The sequence below is a fragment of the Phodopus roborovskii genome, unplaced genomic scaffold, assembly GCF_943737965.1.
Source record: "Phodopus roborovskii unplaced genomic scaffold, PHOROB, whole genome shotgun sequence".
NCBI classification, from domain to species: Eukaryota; Metazoa; Chordata; class Mammalia; order Rodentia; family Cricetidae; genus Phodopus; species Phodopus roborovskii.
The window spans coordinates 9,777,831-9,796,478 of NW_026126480.1; the positions used below are offsets into that span (position 1 = coordinate 9,777,831).

At 37.4% G+C, this 18,648-nt stretch overlaps 1 protein-coding gene across 3 annotated transcripts in view; it reads left to right on the top strand.

Annotated features, from left to right (window-relative positions):
* Pak1 (p21 (RAC1) activated kinase 1) overlaps positions 1-18,648 on the top strand; it is a 90,164-nt gene that overhangs the window by 32,908 nt on the left and 38,608 nt on the right. For all 3 annotated transcript variants that reach the window (XM_051192281.1, XM_051192279.1, XM_051192280.1), the window contains exons 3-5: positions 4,888-4,988; positions 5,517-5,664; positions 10,843-10,880. In XM_051192281.1, coding sequence (XP_051048238.1) covers positions 4,888-4,988; positions 5,517-5,664; positions 10,843-10,880 — 287 coding nt within the window. The remainder of the gene's footprint in view (positions 1-4,887; positions 4,989-5,516; positions 5,665-10,842; positions 10,881-18,648) is intronic.

Here is an 18,648-nt window from a genome sequence, read left to right on the forward strand (position 1 = left end):
GTTAAGGAAAAGACCCAGTCACAATGGTCACATAGTGCATGATTCCATTCATGTGAAATGTTTAAAAATGTAAATCCATGGGTAAATACCATATTAGTGATTGTCTAAGGATGCAGAATGGGTAAACAGATGGGATTAAGGGAGTGATGGCTAAGATAACGGAATTACTTTTTGGAATGATGAAAATGACTTAGATTGTGATGGTGTTTGTTCAGCTCAATGAAAATACTAAAAGCCAATGATTTTGTACTTTATAGGTAAATTATAATAGTATTTTAATTATCAATACAGTTGGCATATATATATGTATATATTACATGTTGTGTATGTGGTGATATGTATATGTGGATAGTATTCTCATGCCCCTGTCTCATCAGAGGAGGAAATCCTAATCTATCACATTTTACCTTATTCCCTTTGAGAAAGGCTCTTTCACTGAACTTGGAGCTAGGCGGGCAGTCCTGTTCCCCCCAACCCCATCTTCCACAGTGATGGGGTTACAGATACACATGGGAATGCTTTGTTTTTGACATGGGTGCTGGGGATTTTAACTCAGTTCCTCATTCTTATATACCCAACACTTTTAGCCACTGAATTGTCACTCCAGCCCCTTTGTTTTAATTCCCATTTAAAACAACAGGATAGAAGCAGTACCTTCATATGTCCTCGCAACTGAAGTAGTTTTATGTGCCAAGAATCTAGATACCTGTGTTTTAATCTTGCTTCTTCCACAAGCTGGCTGTAGACATCAGTGCTTTCATCTAAAAAATAAAATAAAATAAAACAAACAAACAAAAAAACAAAAACAAAAAACGAGAGAGCCAGAGCTAGTTTCTTTTAGTTTTCTAATCTATATTTATATAGACGAGATATTGCAATATGCCATTGGATCAGGCTTGTCTATTTAGGTAGAAGGAAACCAAGCCACTGTGAGTTATTTTTATTGGCGATAGAGCTATAGACCTGGAGGTTCTTCTAGAAATTTGACTGAGTGTCTCTGGGCCAAATTTGGTCTGAAAAATAAATCTTATCCTCAAGATCAAGTCTGCATCTTTGTAGGTTGAAAGCCTAGAGGTTGAAAGCAATTACACAAAGTTTTTGCAAGATGGCCCAATAGACTGTATTTTATTTTCTAGCTGTGGACTTTCTATAGATTCTCTTAGCACATTGGTTTTACTCCTGCTTTAAAACCCTTGTTGCCTGTTATTAATATGTACATCAAGATGAAAAATTGGCTGAGTTTCTTCAGTTCAGTTTGGAATATATTACTCAACTGCAGGATATATGACAGTCCTAGCAGGATTTTCCATGCTCTGCCTTCATATAGTATTTAGGGATTGATAAAAGCTGCTTAGAGACATAGTCTAGAAACGAACTCCAATAACCTATATTGAGGTCTGCCCCCACAATTACTCTGTCATTTATTATTTTTAAATATCTTAATTATAGAGTTGTCTGCAAAGGGGGAGAAACATAATTCATGCCCACCTTATATCAGTAGTTGGCACTTGTATACCACTCTATGTAATGAATGTGAAAGTATTTTCTAAACTATAAGACCATATATATGTTGCTAGAGTTTCTTTCCAGCCTGGTCCCGTAGCTAATTGGCCCCAAATAAACACACTGACACAATATTAATTATAAAACTGTTGGCCGATGGCTAGGACTTCTTACTGGCTAGCTCTCTTAATTATTAACACATAACTACTAATCTGTATATTTCTACAAGGCCTGGTGCATTCTGCCCTCCTGGTCTCTACATGGCATCTCTCCTCAGCCTCCCTCTCTCTTCTCACTCTTTCTTCTCATAGCCCCACCTATCCTTCCTTCCTGGCTATTGGCCAAACAGTGTTTTATTCATCAACCAATAAGGGAAACATATATACAGAAGGACATCCCCTACCATCTCCTCTTTTCTAACATAGTAAAATTATGTATAACAAAACAGTTAGTCAGGTAAGAACTATAGTTAACAATCTATCTGTTATCTTTGTGAGTCTAAAGTTTTATATGTAACTTAACTTTTATCATCTGTAAGAAAAACCATAACCATAACTGTCTGTTTTAACTCCATCAAAGACCACAGAAGGATAATATATAAACTCTAGAATGTCCAAGGTCTTATTGGTGGACAGTGATAGGAATGAGCATAGAATTAAGTCTTACTGAAGTGCACCATACTATTGTTAGTTGTTCTCAACACTTGATTGCACATTGGATCCTGCTCCTACTCACATGTTGAAGGCAGAATCTCTAGTGTTGAATCTCTAAGGGAAATAAGAATGAAAAGTAGTAGTTTAGATTAGAGCTGGTGGTGGGTGGTGTCTGTAGGCATTACCTAATGTTGACCTCTAGGATGGCCAGGTCCTCAGTTTGTGCTTGATGGAATGCATAAATGATTGGAAGGAGAAGCTATAATTGAAGGCTTATAGTAGGTGGTGCTTAGTTGCAGAATTCCATGTGGGAAAGCCTGGTTCCTGTGGTTAGGATTTGGAGCCTTTGGTTTATTCTAAGAAGTCTTATGGCTTTTAATTTGAAATGTCTTTCTGGCTGCATTTTTATGAACAAAGTGAAATTCTCTGAGCTTTGGAAGAGGTTAGTGAAGTTAATTTTAACACTGAACTACATCAGTGTTTATCTCAAGTTTGGAATGTTTTACTGCCTTTTGCTCAGATTAGTTCAGTTGAGCCAATGAGAGGTACTGTTTAAAATTAATTTTAAAATAGGGCTAATGGCTTTTGCTAAAACTTTAATGTCTGTGGTAAAACAAGGAATTTTGTAGCTGCTTTCTCAAACTAAGCAGGCTGGACAAAGTCAGAGATAGGAGGATGGGTAAGGTTGCAAGCTTTTTACTATGTTATTTCCTCAAATGTACACTCTCTATTTACATGAAATCAAGGTAGGTTGTTCTCCTTTCTGTCTTCAGTCATATTTGAATTCTCTAACTTAATCAGCTTATGGAGAAATCTTATTTCAGTAGATGCTAATATTAATGATAACTCATGTTTTTAAGGTTCTTTATTTTATAAAGCTGTATATTTTAATTGATTCACCTAATAGTAAGAAAAGTAAATTGTCCTGAGTTTCTTCTTCTTCTTCTTCTTCTTCTTCTTCTTCTTCTTCTTCTTCTTCTTCTTCTTCTTCTTCTTCTTCTTCTTCTTCTTCTTCTTTTCATTCTGTTTTCTTACCAAATTGTACTATCTGATACTTTCATCACTGTGTTGAATACTACACGTGATAATGGGAACCACCCTTATTTTTTTAATTCCAGAAGAGAGGCATCCAATATTTTATAGCTGTATTACATAGTTACTAGCTAGGCAGAGACAGGGAAGGATATTCCAGAAACACAGAATAAGCAAAGGCCTAAGGAAGTCAACAGTATGCTAAGAATTTTCCCTGCTTTTCACATACCAGAAAGCCAAACAACTCTGATAATTTCTTACTAGACATATACTATGACTTGGGGATTGAGAAACAAAGCAGATAAAGAAAATCTATGCTCCTGTGGGTTCAGTAGCCCAAGGCTACAAACTCTACCTCTCTAGCCACTGTAGAAGAAAAAGTGAGCAACAACTAGGAGGTAGGAGTTTGTGAGATGTATTCAGAGGCTATAGGTAGAGAGAAGAGTGGCTGGTAGAGATAGAGCTAACTTAAGAATTAACTCTGCCCTCCCTATGAATTACATGGTTTCATTTCTCTGGCATTCTTTTTTACTACTTGTCCGTGAGCTACCCTTTCTATTGATCTTTACTACCATAGTTCCTTCTGGGCTTAATATCCATGTCTGTGCTGTTATATTATAAATCATAATAATATGTATAAATAAAACATATTCAAATCTAAATAAAACAATATAATTTTATTTCTCAAAAACCTTTTAAGGGATTAGCATAGAAGGAATTTAGAAACAGAAAGCCATGTGACACAGAAAGCATTTCCAAAGCCCTGCCACATGTCCTATACATTCTAGCTTTGAGTAGACAGATGCAATTATGTCATAAGTAACTATTCGTCTGGGGCCATGGTATGTATGACCCTTATCCTTCTCCTTCTCAAAGCAGCTGCTCTAGAAGGGAAATTGCCAAGTATATAAATAGTCTAACCCTTAGCAACTGGCATGTACACAAGAGGTTCTTAATGAAGCTACTAAAGAAAACTCTTTGGGACCAAACCTGGGTTCAAACCCCACTCCTTGCTAGTTATATTGATAAATTACTCTGTGTTCTGATATATAAGTAGGTAGTAGTAGTAGTATTTAGTTTATAAAATTGTAATAATAAAGGAAAACTGTGTATAGTATATATACATGGTAAGTTCTTGATGGTATTTCTCATTATATCTGAGTACATTTTGTTAAACCAACTTGCAGTTCTTCAGCAGTGATAGAGTAGAAAAATGCAAGGGCCTTGGCTTTTATTTCACTTGCATAATAACTAGCCAGATCTGTGCCACAATCTCCTAGTCTACAAGTGAAAGTTGACTCTCAGGCTGGTGGTGATTATGTGATATAATATATATGAAATGCCTTTTAAAAGGTAGGGGATGTCATTTCAGGAAACAGTGTAGTTACAGCACTTTGAGAGAGCTTCTCTTCTGTTACATAGACTGTTGTGAAATGTAGAATCTAGACAGACCCTTAAAACCATCCTGCCATCTTCTCATCATTTGGATAGGAAAGCAAAGATCCAGAACTATATATTATGGTGAGGAAGAGGTAAAAATGACATAGACTCTATATCTTCCCCCCTCTCCACTTGGTAGCCTTTTGGGTCCTGTAACTATATATGCATACTAGATAGAACTTGCTCTTCACAAGAGTTTACTGGAAAGCTAAAAATAATCCTAGAAACTGAAGAATATCCCTCTTATTTTATTTTATAGCAAATAAAAAGAAGGAGAAGGAGCGGCCAGAGATTTCTCTCCCTTCAGATTTTGAGCATACAATTCATGTTGGTTTTGATGCTGTCACAGGGGAGTTTACGGTAAGTCTTTATGTCAGTCTTAGAGTTTGGGCCATATGCTATTAGGTTCAGTCCTTTCTTGTCTCCCTAAAGCTTCTTTCTGTGCCAGAGGTGTTTCAAGAACACTTTCCTAATCTCACATTTCTTTTAATTTTCTTGCTTTGATTGCAGTATTTGGGATTGAAAACTAGTCCCTGAACATGCTGTGTAAAGGTTTTGCCATTGAGCTATATCATCAACCCAAACAAATCTTTCTTAAGGGGCCCCATGACAGCAAACAGGTGGGGCACTGATGCAGGAGTAAATCAGATTTGGTCCATGCTCTGAAGGAGGTAAAGTCTGGTAATGGAGCAGACCTTTTAAGAATGATACATAAAATGAACTTGTGTAAATTTTGAGGGATCAGGGAAAGGGATAAATAACGGGCTCCTTTTTACCTGTTAGTAAACATCAAGGTTTGATCTGATATTCTTTCAGGGTCTCCTATACCCTGAAAGGGTATAGGGTCTTCCTAAAAAAAAAAAAAAACCTTTCATTTCTTTCTTTTAGGGGATGCCAGAACAGTGGGCCCGCTTGCTTCAAACATCAAATATCACAAAGTCAGAGCAGAAGAAAAACCCACAGGCTGTTCTGGATGTGTTAGAATTTTATAACTCTAAGAAGACCTCCAATAGTCAGAAGTACATGAGTTTTACAGGTATGAAGATTGTGCCCATGGTAATCATAGCAAGAGAAGCTCTCGCATGCCTGTTGATTAGCAAGAAAAAAGAAAGTGCCAGGAATGCAATGGCACTCACTAAAATGTGATTTGGAAATGACAATTGAGATGAAGACTTCAGTCTTAGTTATTGTTTTATTTCTGTGAAGATACCATGACCACAGCAACTCTTACTAAGGAAAAACATTTAATTGGGGCTGACTTAGAGTTTCAGAGTTTTAGTTCATTATCATAATGGTGCCTCATGTTGGTATACACACATACATGGTGCTGGAAAAGGAGCTCAAAGTTCTACATCTTGATCCACAGGTAGCAGAAGGAGACTGTGGATGTAGTTTGAGCATAGGTGACCTCAAAACCCACTCCCACAGTGACACACTTCAACAAGGCCACACCTACTCCAACAAGACCTAGCCTCCTAATAATGTCACATGAATCTATAAGGGCCATACCTAATCAAACCACCACTGCTTGCTTGTTTTTTATTCTGAAGCTGCATATGTTATTTTTACATTAAATATTTTGTGTGGGGTGGGCCATGCCATGGTGAACACATGGAGATCCAGGAATAGGCCATTTTTTTCCGTTGTGTAGTCAGGCTTAGTGTCAAGTTCCTTTACTCACTAAGTTATCTCACTGCTCCTACATATATGTTAGTTTTTTTAAAAAGTGGGAATTGTATAAAAGGAACATAGACTTCTATATAGTTATAAAGCATGGGCATTTAGTTAAGGTCCTTATTTCTTATCATTACTTAATAACATTAATGAGTATCTTTTAAGTTGCAAGTCCAGTTTCTCCTTTAAGAGACCCCTTTTGAGCTAGCTCAGGCTGCTTTAGGTTTAGAGCTCATGGTAATCTTTTAGCATCAGCCTTCAGAATGCTGGGATTACAGACATGAGTCATCATATCCTGCATAAGGGACTACATTTTATCATTTGAATGGAAAGCAGGTCAGTAGTAATTATAAATGTTCTTTGTACTTTCTGTGTAAGGGGTTATGTTTTTGGTGTTGAAAATGGGATTAGAACTCAGGTCTTTTTACTCGTAGCCTCATGTCTTTTGAATTACTAGTTGCCTATAGTAATTTTATTTGGAGCATGTTCTTCCATAGCAGAGATATTTTTGTTTTTCTAGGCTAACTTATAAAAAGCTTATATTTCTGGAAACTTGTCTTTTTTTTTTTTTTAAGATTTATTTACTCATATGTCTGTGTGCTCTGTCTTTATGCACACAACAAGAAGAAGATAGCAGATCCTATTATAGATGGTTGTGAGGCACCATATGGGTGCTGGGAATTGAACTCAGATCCTTTGGAAGAGGAGTCAAGTGTTGCTAACCACTGAGCCATCTCTCCAGCTCCTAATACGTGTCTTCTTTATAGCATCTTAAGAGAGTTAAAGCAAAGCTGGGCATTGTGATGCATTCTTGTAATTCCAGTTAGATGTGATACGGGAGAATTAGGAATTAAATATCATTCTTTTCTACCTAGCAAGTTCAAGACCAACGTTGGCTATGTTAGAATTTGTCTTAAAAAAATAAACCAGAAAAACACAATACAACAAAACCAAGGGAACAAATAGAACATTAGACTAAGAAGCATATGTGTATATTCCTCACTGCAGTTATGAAACATAGAGAAGGCCTTCATAGTGTGCCTAAATTAGTGTCAGTCCTGGCCTCTTTCTTCTTAGTCTGGTGCTCTTTGTTTCTGCAGCCTCCTTCAAAAGCAGAACTATTGGAGAAGGTGAGAGTCATGATGAACTAGCTGACTTTGAAAGACCATTTCCCCAACTAGTAGTATCTGGCTCATATCAAAAGGTACAGATGGTCGAGTGATGAACTGCAGCTTCACTCACGCTGCCACAGTAGTACTCAGGAGAGGCCATGCATCTTCCCAGCAGCATTTCCTTCCTCTCATCTGTCCCTACTAGGTCAGTCTGTCCCCTTCCAGTGAAGGATTAGATCATTCCGAGGAGGAACTGGGGTGAGAGGTGGATATGATCAGGAAAGTGGAAGTTATGTTTAAGGAGTTTATTATAGAGACATCATATTGGAAGCTGTTTTCTATGTCCATGTATATAGATGTAAGGAAGTTGTATGTATGCATATGGATCATTGTCCCTAAAGTCTTGTAAATGGTTGAAATTATAGTTCCTTTATGTATTTATGAGTAAGTGTATAGCTATACACATTCAGGTAACTACATATATGGTCATCTATGTATGCATATTTAAATTATAGTTATTGTATTTCCACAGATACATGTGCATACTTTTACTTTTGTATATTAACACAGAAATACTTGTATGTGCATCCATGTAGGATTTAAATTTTCTGGTTTTTAAGGACAAGGGCCAACTCTAGGCAAAATTTTTATATTTGACAAGTTTATTTTTAGTATGGTCTATCCCTTTTTCCTGTTTCTGTATTGTTATTAAGCTAATCCCACATCAATTTGTGTATGCTCACCTATGACTTACTTTTATGATTCTTATGTGGTATATAGGGATTGTCTGAGCAAAGATTTACTAACCACATTTTATAGACCCAAAGAAGTTAATTAGTTTTATAACTTGCTCATTATGTTGCAAGTGATATATTTCTTATTTCTTTTGTTTGTTTGTTTGTTTTTCAAGACAGGGTTTCTCTGTGTAGCTTTGGTGCCTGGCTGGCCTCACGCTCACAGAGATCCAACTACCTCTGCCTCCTGAGCCCTGGGATTAAAGGTGTGCACAGCCACCACCCAGCTCTTTTTTCTTTTTCTTTTTTTTTTTTTTTTCTTTTTCTTTTTTTTTTTTTTTTTGAGACAGGGTCTCATTATATAGTCATGCTGGCCTCAACCTCAGAGAGATTCCCCTGCCTCTACCTCCTTTGCTGGGATTAAAGGCATATGCCACCACACTGGCTTTGGAAGTGTGTTTTTAAGTTAGGCATCTTAACACCCTGCTCTTGATAATCCACCCAACTCTCTAGTCCCCTTTATTATTTTGGTTAAGTTTTCTGTGACATTTAATTTTCTATACTGGTTAATGTTAGGGAAAAAGTAGACTAAATTGATATCCCATGCAAGGTTTATCTCTACTTTGACACAAACTGATAGGACCTTTTACCAGTATCTTTGTCCTTCTGAACTATAGTTCCCTCAATCATAAAGGGTTTGAAAGTATTTTGTATTTTTTTCATTCTGTGCTTTAAAATTCAATTTTGAGCAATAGGTATTATACATACAGAGTCTTTACAAGGAGAAATGTTTACTTACAGTATTATTCATTCATATGTGTACATGTGTGTGATCAGCGGATAACTTGCAGTTCATTCTCTCCTTCCATGAGGGTCTGATGAATTGAACTCAGGTCATCAGACCTGACTGATACATGTCTTTACCTGCTGAACCATCAAACCAACTTCAGTTATTTGTTTTTATATGGTATATCAGAGGCATTTCATAACTATAATACCTAGTTCTTAAGAGAGCTAGGAGTAGTAAGGTTCGAAGCACTGTAATAAGCTATAGTTTTGCTCTACTAAGCTTATACCATTTTGTTTTTTTAGAAGAGCAAAGCCAATTAATTATGTTTAAATTATGTTTTGAATTGATTTCTTTAGAGCTTAGCCATCTAAGGTTTTTTGTTACTGTTTTTGTTTTATTTATAGATATATTTATTTATTTTTGGTTTTTCAAGACAGGGTTTCTCTGTGGTTTTGGAGCCTGTCCTGGAACTAGTTCTTGTAGACCAGGCTGGTCTTGAACTCACAGAGATCGGGCTGCCTCTGCCTCCTGGGTGCAGGGATTAAAGGTGTTCACCACCACTGCCCAGCGATACATTTTTATTTTATGTGTGTGAGTTTTGTTAACTTTGTGCACCATATTCATGGATGATGCCTGGGGAGGCTAGAAGAGAGGGTCATTTCCCCTGGAACTGGAGTTAAAGTTGATTGTGAGCCACCTTGGGGTACTGGGAACCAAACCTGAGTCATCCACAAGAGCAGAAATACTTTTAACTGCTGAGCAATCTCTCCAGTGAACAGGGTTTGCTTTAAGAACATATTGTCATAGATTGCTTTACTTCCTACTCTGTGAATGTTTTATTTGCTGTAGAGCCAAAGAGCCTTACTAGACTTTTTTTTTCTTTCTTTCTTTTTTTTGGAGAGAATTGGGATCATGTATGTTCTTTGGTCTGGGTTCTTGATGACAAATATGTCAGATTTGGTAGAATGTTTTTTCTAATCCCATTGGTGGTGAGCTGGCAAGTAAATTGTTATGATTTAAAGAAACAAATCAAAGGAGATATGTGGTCTTCAAATTTCTTTTCTTTTTTGCTAAACTCTTTTAAGGGTCTCTAATTCATCCAGTCTGAGATATCGCTGGTTGTAAAATGACAGTTATTTTATATATCACTCAAACCGGTCCATCAAACTGTGAAATGTCTTGAATGAATGATGATCCTATGTTGCACATATATACTTGTGCACAAGACAAGCTTGGGTATCATTCCTCAGGCCCTGTACCTATGCTTTCGAGACAAGGTTGCTCGCTGACCTGGAATTCATGTAGTAGATTGGCCTGGGATGTCTCTGCTTCTCCAGCACTGGGATTATAATCATGTATCATCACACTCATTTTTTTTTTTTTTTTGTTTACATCCTTGCATTTATTTGCACAGCAAGCACCTTACTGACTGAGCTAGTTCCCAGACTCTGAAAGATCCTTTCTGAAAGCTGAAGCTGTAGATTGGTCATGATTTATGTAAGTGACTCAGGAATATAGAGCATAGATTCCTTGCCTTTATCTTAGAATGTAGGACATTTTCTTGACCATTGAAAATTAATGATATGGGTACTATTATAGCATGGTATTTAGAATTAGATCAGAATTCAGGTTTGAATCATCTGTTTAACCTGTGTGTACACTGGGCAAATTACTTAATGTCTCTTAATTATAAAGTCTATTAAAACAATATAATAATAATACCCAGAGACATAGTGAAGATTAAAGGAGACCTGATAGGTATAATGTGTTTCTGTCACTGGCCCAGTTATACTATTACCATTTTCTGGACCTGGCAAGTGCTTGGCCAGATAAATTTCCTTAGCAATCAGAAAAGGGTTAACTATACCTGTTTACTAAATCTTTTATCTCTCTTCTTTTTATAGATAAGTCAGCTGAAGATTATAATTCTTCTAATACTTTGGTAAGTCTGTGTTTCCTCCATTCTGACATAAGTGGATATGGAAGTAAGGTTAAGATAGTGTGGTAGAGACAGAGCCTGCTCACCTTGGTCACTGCTATGCCTTAGATTTTCTTTCTACAATAAAGGAACTAGAGTGATGAACAGTGTTATCCCTATTTGACAGTGTATCTCTTCCAGCTTTACAGTGTTGTAGAAATTCTAACCTTGAAAGCAGAAGATGTAGCTTTTAGGCTATTTCATTTGTAGGTTTGAACATTGGGAAACCCGGTTTGCCTATCTGTGGCACAGAATTCTCAACAATAAAATGAGAATGATACATTTTTCCTTAACTGTATTTGTTTCCACACACTTGGATTTAGAAAGGAATCTCTTCATCAGTAAAGCCTACATATCTGAAGGGAAAAGATTCTACTTATTTAAGATCATCATTCTCTCTGCAGCTGTAGTAGTGTTCTGTAATTTAAAGGATTGTGAAAGGAATCACTGAAGAATGGAGGCTTTAAAAAGTCCCTCTATGACTTACATTTTAAAAGTTGCATTTTTTATGGCAGTTATGATTAAAAAATGAGATGTAGATGACTTTGTTATATAAAGAGTGATAATATTTGGTTATATAAGTAATAGGGAGTAAGAAGTAATAGGGTGTGAGACATATAAGAGTGCTATGCTTTGTATGGATTGTTATCTCTTATAAAAAAATAAACTGTTTATAGCTAGACTTGGTAGCCAAGCCTTTAATCCCAGCTACTTGACAGACTGAGGCAAGAAGAATTGAAAGCTTAAGTCCAACTTGGGTTATAGAATGAGTTCAAGGCCTGCCTGAGCTACTTATGCTGTCTCAAACAAAAAGTTAAAAGATGGTTTGGGATATAGATGAATGGTAGAGTGTTTGCTTATCAACAGTGAGAGACTGTAGAATTAATTCCCAGAACTGCAGAAAATAAAAGAAAGGTTCTTATGTCATAATTGATTTACTGAACATTATTCTCTTCCTGGTCCTGTGTGGAGCAGTCAGACATTGTCTTAGACTTGTACTTCCTAGTCTTATAGAAGTTATAAAGGCACATGCAGTTACAGTTCAGTATGTTATAAACCTCATGAGGTCAGGAGCTATGGCTGTCTTATTAATTGCTTTGTTTTGACATTTGCTAATTTATTGAAAGATTGGGTGTGTTGGTAAAAGCATCTCAATGTTAAAGTCTATGCTGAATGAGTTATTTAGAGTAAGAATTAGAGTGAGGAAGATATTTCAGATATAAAATTGTATGCGTGGGGAAAGAGGTTCACAAGCTATATGTATTCTGGGAACTGCTAGTAGTTTGATATGTCTGGAATGTAAAAATGTGCCGGAAGAGAGGTTGGCGGTAAGGAGGCATAGTAAAATAGGTCAAGTCATATAGGAGTTTGGCTTTGTATAAAAGGTAATGAGAAGCTTAAAGAATTTTAAAGAGGAGAATAGTAATATATAACACAGTACTGAGCCACTGTCAAACCTTGCTGCCAGCAGTCAGAGTCATTTATACCATTGACAATTATGAAAAGTTTGCCAGTCTGGTATTTTGCAATGTATTGGTCCTTTCTTAGTCATTATCTCTTTTATTTTTCACAGCTGTGTAAAGGATTATAATCCTTACTTTATAGATAATAAAACTGAAATAGACAAAGGTTAATTGCAATACACATTTGATTCCTGCTTTGCCCTACTTTCTTCCCATTCATGCTGCTTTGTATCAATTGGATGAGATGTGATTAAAAGACAGGGGAAGTATTTTGCAAATGCACTGTCTTTGAACAATGAATTATTGATCAGTAAATTATGGGAGTGCCTAAACAAAGTGGAATTGTGACCCGTGGGTGAAATGTCTTTATGATTTTTTAAGAAGAGTGCCTGTTATCTATTATTGAATGGCTACTCTGTGCCAGACACTATGTTAAGATCTTCATCTTTAGCATAATTAATCCTTACAATTACTTTGGGAAGGAGGTACTGTTGTCCTCATTTCCTGGGCAGAAAAACAAACCTTCCTAAAGACATAATAAGAACCACACAGGAAACCGATTGTGGTATAAGCCTATAATGCCAGCTCTTGGGAGGTAGAGGCAGGAGGACCAGAAATTCAGGGTCATTCTTGGCTACATAGTAATTAGACTGGCATAGATGACATGAAGACCCTGTTTCAAAAAACAAAGAAACATATAAAGCTATGTAAGAGCTAGAATCCAAGGTAGAGGTGCACTTTAATCCCAGTACTCAGTAGGCAGAATTCTGAGTTCCAGGACAGCCTGGATTCAGAGTGAGTTTCAGGGTAACTCAGGGTATACAGAGAAACCGTCTTAAAACAAAACCAAACCAATAAACAAACAAATAAATAAATAAAATGAGGGGGAGAGAGAGGAAGGAAGGAAGAAAAGAACTGGAATCCTCTGACTCTCACAAACTCTAGGATTTTTCACTGTGTCAAGGAACAGAGAAAGGCATAAGAAGGTCTTACAAAGGTGACTACAGTAAAGAAACAGCCATGTTGTTAGTGTGGGAGAAGAGCCCTGTGGCTCATGCCATATGGCTTAGAGGATAACACCTGCTTGGTTTAGTATCTACAATTAGAACCATTCAGACTGCCAAGGACATTTTCCTGTAATTGAAAACATTTCCCCTGTAACTCACTGTTCTGTATTTCCTTATTAGTTGTACATTGAGGATATGATTTTATCTTGGTAGCATATCATTGATTTCTATATTGGTTTTATATACATCATTTCATTTCATTTATGTAGCAGTCCAACAGAATTATTGTCTTCTTGTTTTATATTAAGAAAATGTGGCACAGAAGGTTGTGAATTCCTCCCTACTGTTAATAGTATAAATCAGTTAAAAACCATTCTCCTGAACATTGTGTATTTACTCATTTCTTAAGTATTTCTTCAGCATTTTCTTTGTGCCAAAGCACAAGCAACACAAAAATGAATGTATGCTATCCTAGACCTTGAGAAAAATCTTAATGTCAAACTAAGGAGATACGAGCCAAAAGAGAGGGGGTTGCAAGAGAAATGTGCATTGGGGTCAAATTTGATTTGTGATTTGTTCTTTTCCATAGTCGAGGGAAGTTTACACACTAGGTCCTAAAGATTTGCTCATTTAGCAAACATGACCTTGTAGATCTCTTTCAGCTTGAAACATTCTTATCTGTGTCTAGGATCTGACTTAAGTTTCTATGGTATTTTTATGGCTGATTCTTATTTAAAAATTTGTATCAGCCAGGTGTGGTGGTGTATATATGTAATCTTATTCAGGAGGCTGAAGCAGGAGGGCCATAAGTTCCAAGCTAGTGTGGGCTACATAGCTAGACCCCATAATAAACAAGAGAATATGTATTGTGTGATAGGTCCTTGGGGTCCTGAGAAGTTAAGGGCTGGTAGAGCTTTGCTCATTGTCTCATGAGTTAGTGATAAATTAAAACATATAAAAAGGATTTATAACATAATGCTAGCTAAAGCTGGGTAATAAGAAATGGTCAGTGCTTCCTTGTCTGAAGGATAGTATAATAAAAGCCTTTTATTAAGGGTTTATCAATGGTCCAACACATAAAGCAAGAGAAATTGGAGTTTGTTCTAGAATTAACTATTTTAAATAAAAGATTTATATAGTTTGATGTATATTTCAGTCTAAGCTCATGCCTTAGAAAAATTTCCCTAAAAATAAGGTCAGGGGAAAAATGAACTGAATTTATCTTAAAAAAAAAAAAAAAAAAAGAACTAAATTTATGTGCTTACCTCTAGTTAGCCCAAAGATATATTTGAAAAGGAACAGTATTTCAAAACAAAAAACAGGTCATAACTTAACTATTATGAAACATTCATAAAAGATGCAAAGCCTGTTAGGAGGAGATCAGAAGCAGCTGCAGCTTCATGAATTGGAAACCAGGTACATTACACATGCCTGAAATCCCAGTACAGGAGACTTGAGGCAGGAATAGCAAAAGCTCAAGCCAGCCTTGGTAAAACAGACCATGTTACAGCATAGGAGAGAAAACCCCTGGGAAGAGAAAAAGTAGCTCCAGGATAAAAGCATGGGGGTGGGGTGGGGGGGGGAGTGGTGTAGTCCTGGGTCATTTTTAAAAGTAAGCAAAGTTAGCTTCCCTCTTACTTTGTGTCTAGGTTAAAATCAGGTATTTTCTTTCTTTTTTTTCAGGTTCTTTTCTTTTTATTTATTTATTTTACATGTCGATCCCAGTTCCCCCTCCCTCCCTTTCTCCCTCCCTCCCTCACTTTTACCCTCTCTGCCCTCCCACATGCACCCTAACCACCCTCCCATCCCCCCACCCCAATTCCATATGTAGGGGAATGCCATCCATTTGGGGTCATATAGATCTGACAGGTCGTGTGAAGTAGGGACTAGGGCTTCTCTCCTGTCTCTAGGTTAAGGCAGTTATCCCTCCATGGAGGATGTGTTTGCAAGGTCCTTTTGTGCACCAGGGATACATCTTGGCTCCACTGTCTGAGGTCCCTTAGACTGCTCAGTCCTTCTGGCTGAGACCCATATTCAGGGTGTCTGAGTCAGTCCCATGCTGGCTTCCCAGCTATCAGTCTGGGGGGCCCGTCAGCTCCTCCTTGTTCAGGTAAGCTGTCTCTATGTGTTTCTGCCGCCTGGTCTTGTCCTCTCCATCTGCATCTGGGTTCTAGTTCGACTCAGTGTTTATGTATGGGTGTTTGCTTCTGTTTCCAACAGGTATTAGATGAGGGCTCCATGGATAAGTTAGTTGTTGATCTCACTATCTGGGAAGGGCATTTATGGTAGCCTTTCCATGGATGCTCAAAGTGTTAGTTGGTGACAGTCTTGTAGTTCTCTAGACCATTCTTTGTGTTCAATTTTATCTTCAAACCAATATTGGCTCCCTCTTTTATGTTCTCTCTCTCTCTCTCTCTCTCTCTCTCTCTCTCTCTCTCTCTCTCTCTCTCTCTCATCTTCTATTCCTAACTGGGCTCAATCTTCCTAGTCACACGTGTTTTCCTTTCCTCCCCCTCGCTTCCTCCTACTTCTCTCTCCATTCGCTGCCCCCCCCCCACTTCCCCTGTGCTCTGGGGGACTTGTCCCTTCCCGCTTCTGTGAGGGACTTTATATGAATCTCTTAGAATACACCTTGTATCCTAGTTCCTCTGGTGGTGTGAATTATAGGCTGGTGATCCTTTGCTGTAGGTCTAAAATCCATATATGAGTGAGTACATACTGTGTTCCTCTTTCTGTGACTGGGTTACCTCAATCAGGATGGTTTCTTCAAGTGCCATCCACTTGCCTGCGAATTTCAAGATTCCATTATTTTTTTCTGCAGAGTAGTATTCCATTGTGTAGATGTGCCACATTTTCATTATCCATTTTTCAATTGAGGGGCATCTAAGTTGCTTCCAGGTTCTTGCTATTACAAATAGTGCTGCTATGAACATAGTTGAACAGATGTCTGTGTTGCATGGATGTGACTCCTTTGGGTATATGCCTAAGAGGGGGATTGCCGGGTCCTGTGGTAAACTAATTCCCATTTTCCTGAGGAACCGCCATACTGATCTCCAAAATGGCTGTACGAGTTTGCACTCCCACCAGCAATGGAGGAGTGTTCCCCTTTCGTTGTGTCTTTGTGAATCTTGGGTACCAAGGTGATTGTGGCCTTGTAGAAAGAGTTTGGTAATAAACCTTCTGTTTCTATTGTGTGGAACAGTTTGAGGAGTAGTGGTATTAGTTCTTCCTTGAATGTCTGGTAGAATTCTGCACTGAATCCATTTGGCCCTGGACTTTTTTTGGTTGGAAGGCTTTCGAATACTGCTTCTATTTCATTGCGGGTTATAGGTCTATTTAAGTTGTTTGTTTGTTCTTGATTTAATTTTAGTAAGTGATAGTTATCCATAAATTTGTTCATTTCCTTTGAATTTTCAATTTTTGTGGAATACAGATTTTCAAATGTCTGAATTTTGTCTGGATTTCCTGAAAATTGTCTGGATTTCCTCTGTGTCCATTGTTATGTTCCCCTTTTCATTTCTGATTTTGTTAATTTGCATGTTCTCTCTCTGCTTTTTAGTTAGTTTGGATAAAGGTTTGTCTATCTTGTTGCTTTTCTTAAAAAACCAACTCTTCTTTGCATTGATTTCTTGTATTGTTTTCCTGGTTTCTAATTTGTTGATTTCAGCCCTCAAGTTGATTATTTCCTGGTGTCTACTCCTATGGGTTGAGTTCGCTTCTCTCTGTCCTAAGGCTTTCAGTTGTGCTGTTAATTCTCTTATGTGACTATCCTCTGTTTTCTTCATATGGGCACTTGGTGCAATGAACTTCCCTCGTAGCACTGCTTTTAAGGTGTCCCCATAAGTTCAGGTATGTTGTGTCCTCATTCTCATTGAATATTAGAAAGTCCTTAATTTCTTTCTTTATTTCTTCTTTGACCCAGGTGTGGTGCAATTGCACATTGTTCAGTTTCCATGAGTTCGCAGGTTTTCTGCTACTTGTGTTGTTGTTGAATTCCAATTTTAAAGCATGGTGGTCCGATAAGATACAGGGGACTTTTCCTATTCTTTTGTATCTGTTGAGGTTTGTTATGCCACCTAGTATGTAGTCGATTTTAGAGAAGGTTCCATGTGGAGCAGAGAAGAAGGTATATTCTTTTGTGTTTGGATGGAATGTTCTATAGATGTCTGTTAACCCCAGTTGAGACATAACTTCTGTTAGTTCTTTTGTTTCTCTGTTGAGTTTCTGATTCGTGGTCCTGCCTAGTGACGAGAGTTGGTGTATTGAAGTCTCCCACTATAAGTGTGTGAGGTTTTATATGAGCTTTGAGTTTTAGTAGCGTTTCTTTTACGAATGTGGGTGCCTTTGTACTAGGGGCATAGATGTTCAGAACTGAGACTTTGTATTGATGGATTTCTCCTGTGATGAATATGAAATGACCGTCTTCATCTATTTTGATTAATTTTGGTTTGAAGTCTAACTTGTTAGATATTAGGATAGCCATGCCTGCTTGCTTCTTGGTTCCATTTGATTGGAAAATCTTTTCCCAACCCTTTACCCTGAGGTAATGTCTATCATTGAAGCTTAGATGTGTTTCTTGTATGAAGCAGCAGGATGGATTCTGTCTTCGTATCCATTGTGTTAGTCTGTGTCTTTTTATAGGTGAGTTAAGACCATTAATGTTGAGGGTGAGTAAGGACCATTGATTGTTGATGCTTGTTTGTTTTAGGCTTGTTGTTGGCAGTGGTATTGTGAATATAATTTGTTCTGCTTTACCCTTGGTTTCTGGTGTAGTTAGATAATCTGTTGCCTACATTTTTGTGGGTGTAGTTACCTTCCTTGGGTTGGAGTTTTCCTTCCAATACTTTCTGTAGGGCTGGATTTGTAGATATGTATTGGGAAAATCTGGTTTTGTCATTAAATACCTTGTTTTCTCCATCTATAGTGATTGAGAGGTTTGCTGGGTATAGTAGCCTAGGCTGGCATCCATGTTCTCTTAATACTTGTAGAACATCTATCCAGGACCTTCTGGCCTTGAGGGTTTCCATGGAGAAGTCAGGTGTAATTTTGATAGGTCTGCCTTTATATGTTACCTCCTTTTTCCTTCGCTGCTCTTAATATTCTTTCTTTATTCTGTATGCTAGGTGTTTTGATTATTATATGTTGAGGGGTCTTTTTTCTTTGGTCCAGTCTGTTTGGTGTTTGGTATGCTTCTTGTACTTTCATGGGCATGTCCTTCTTCATATTGGGAATGTTTTCCTCGATGATTTTGTTGAATATGTT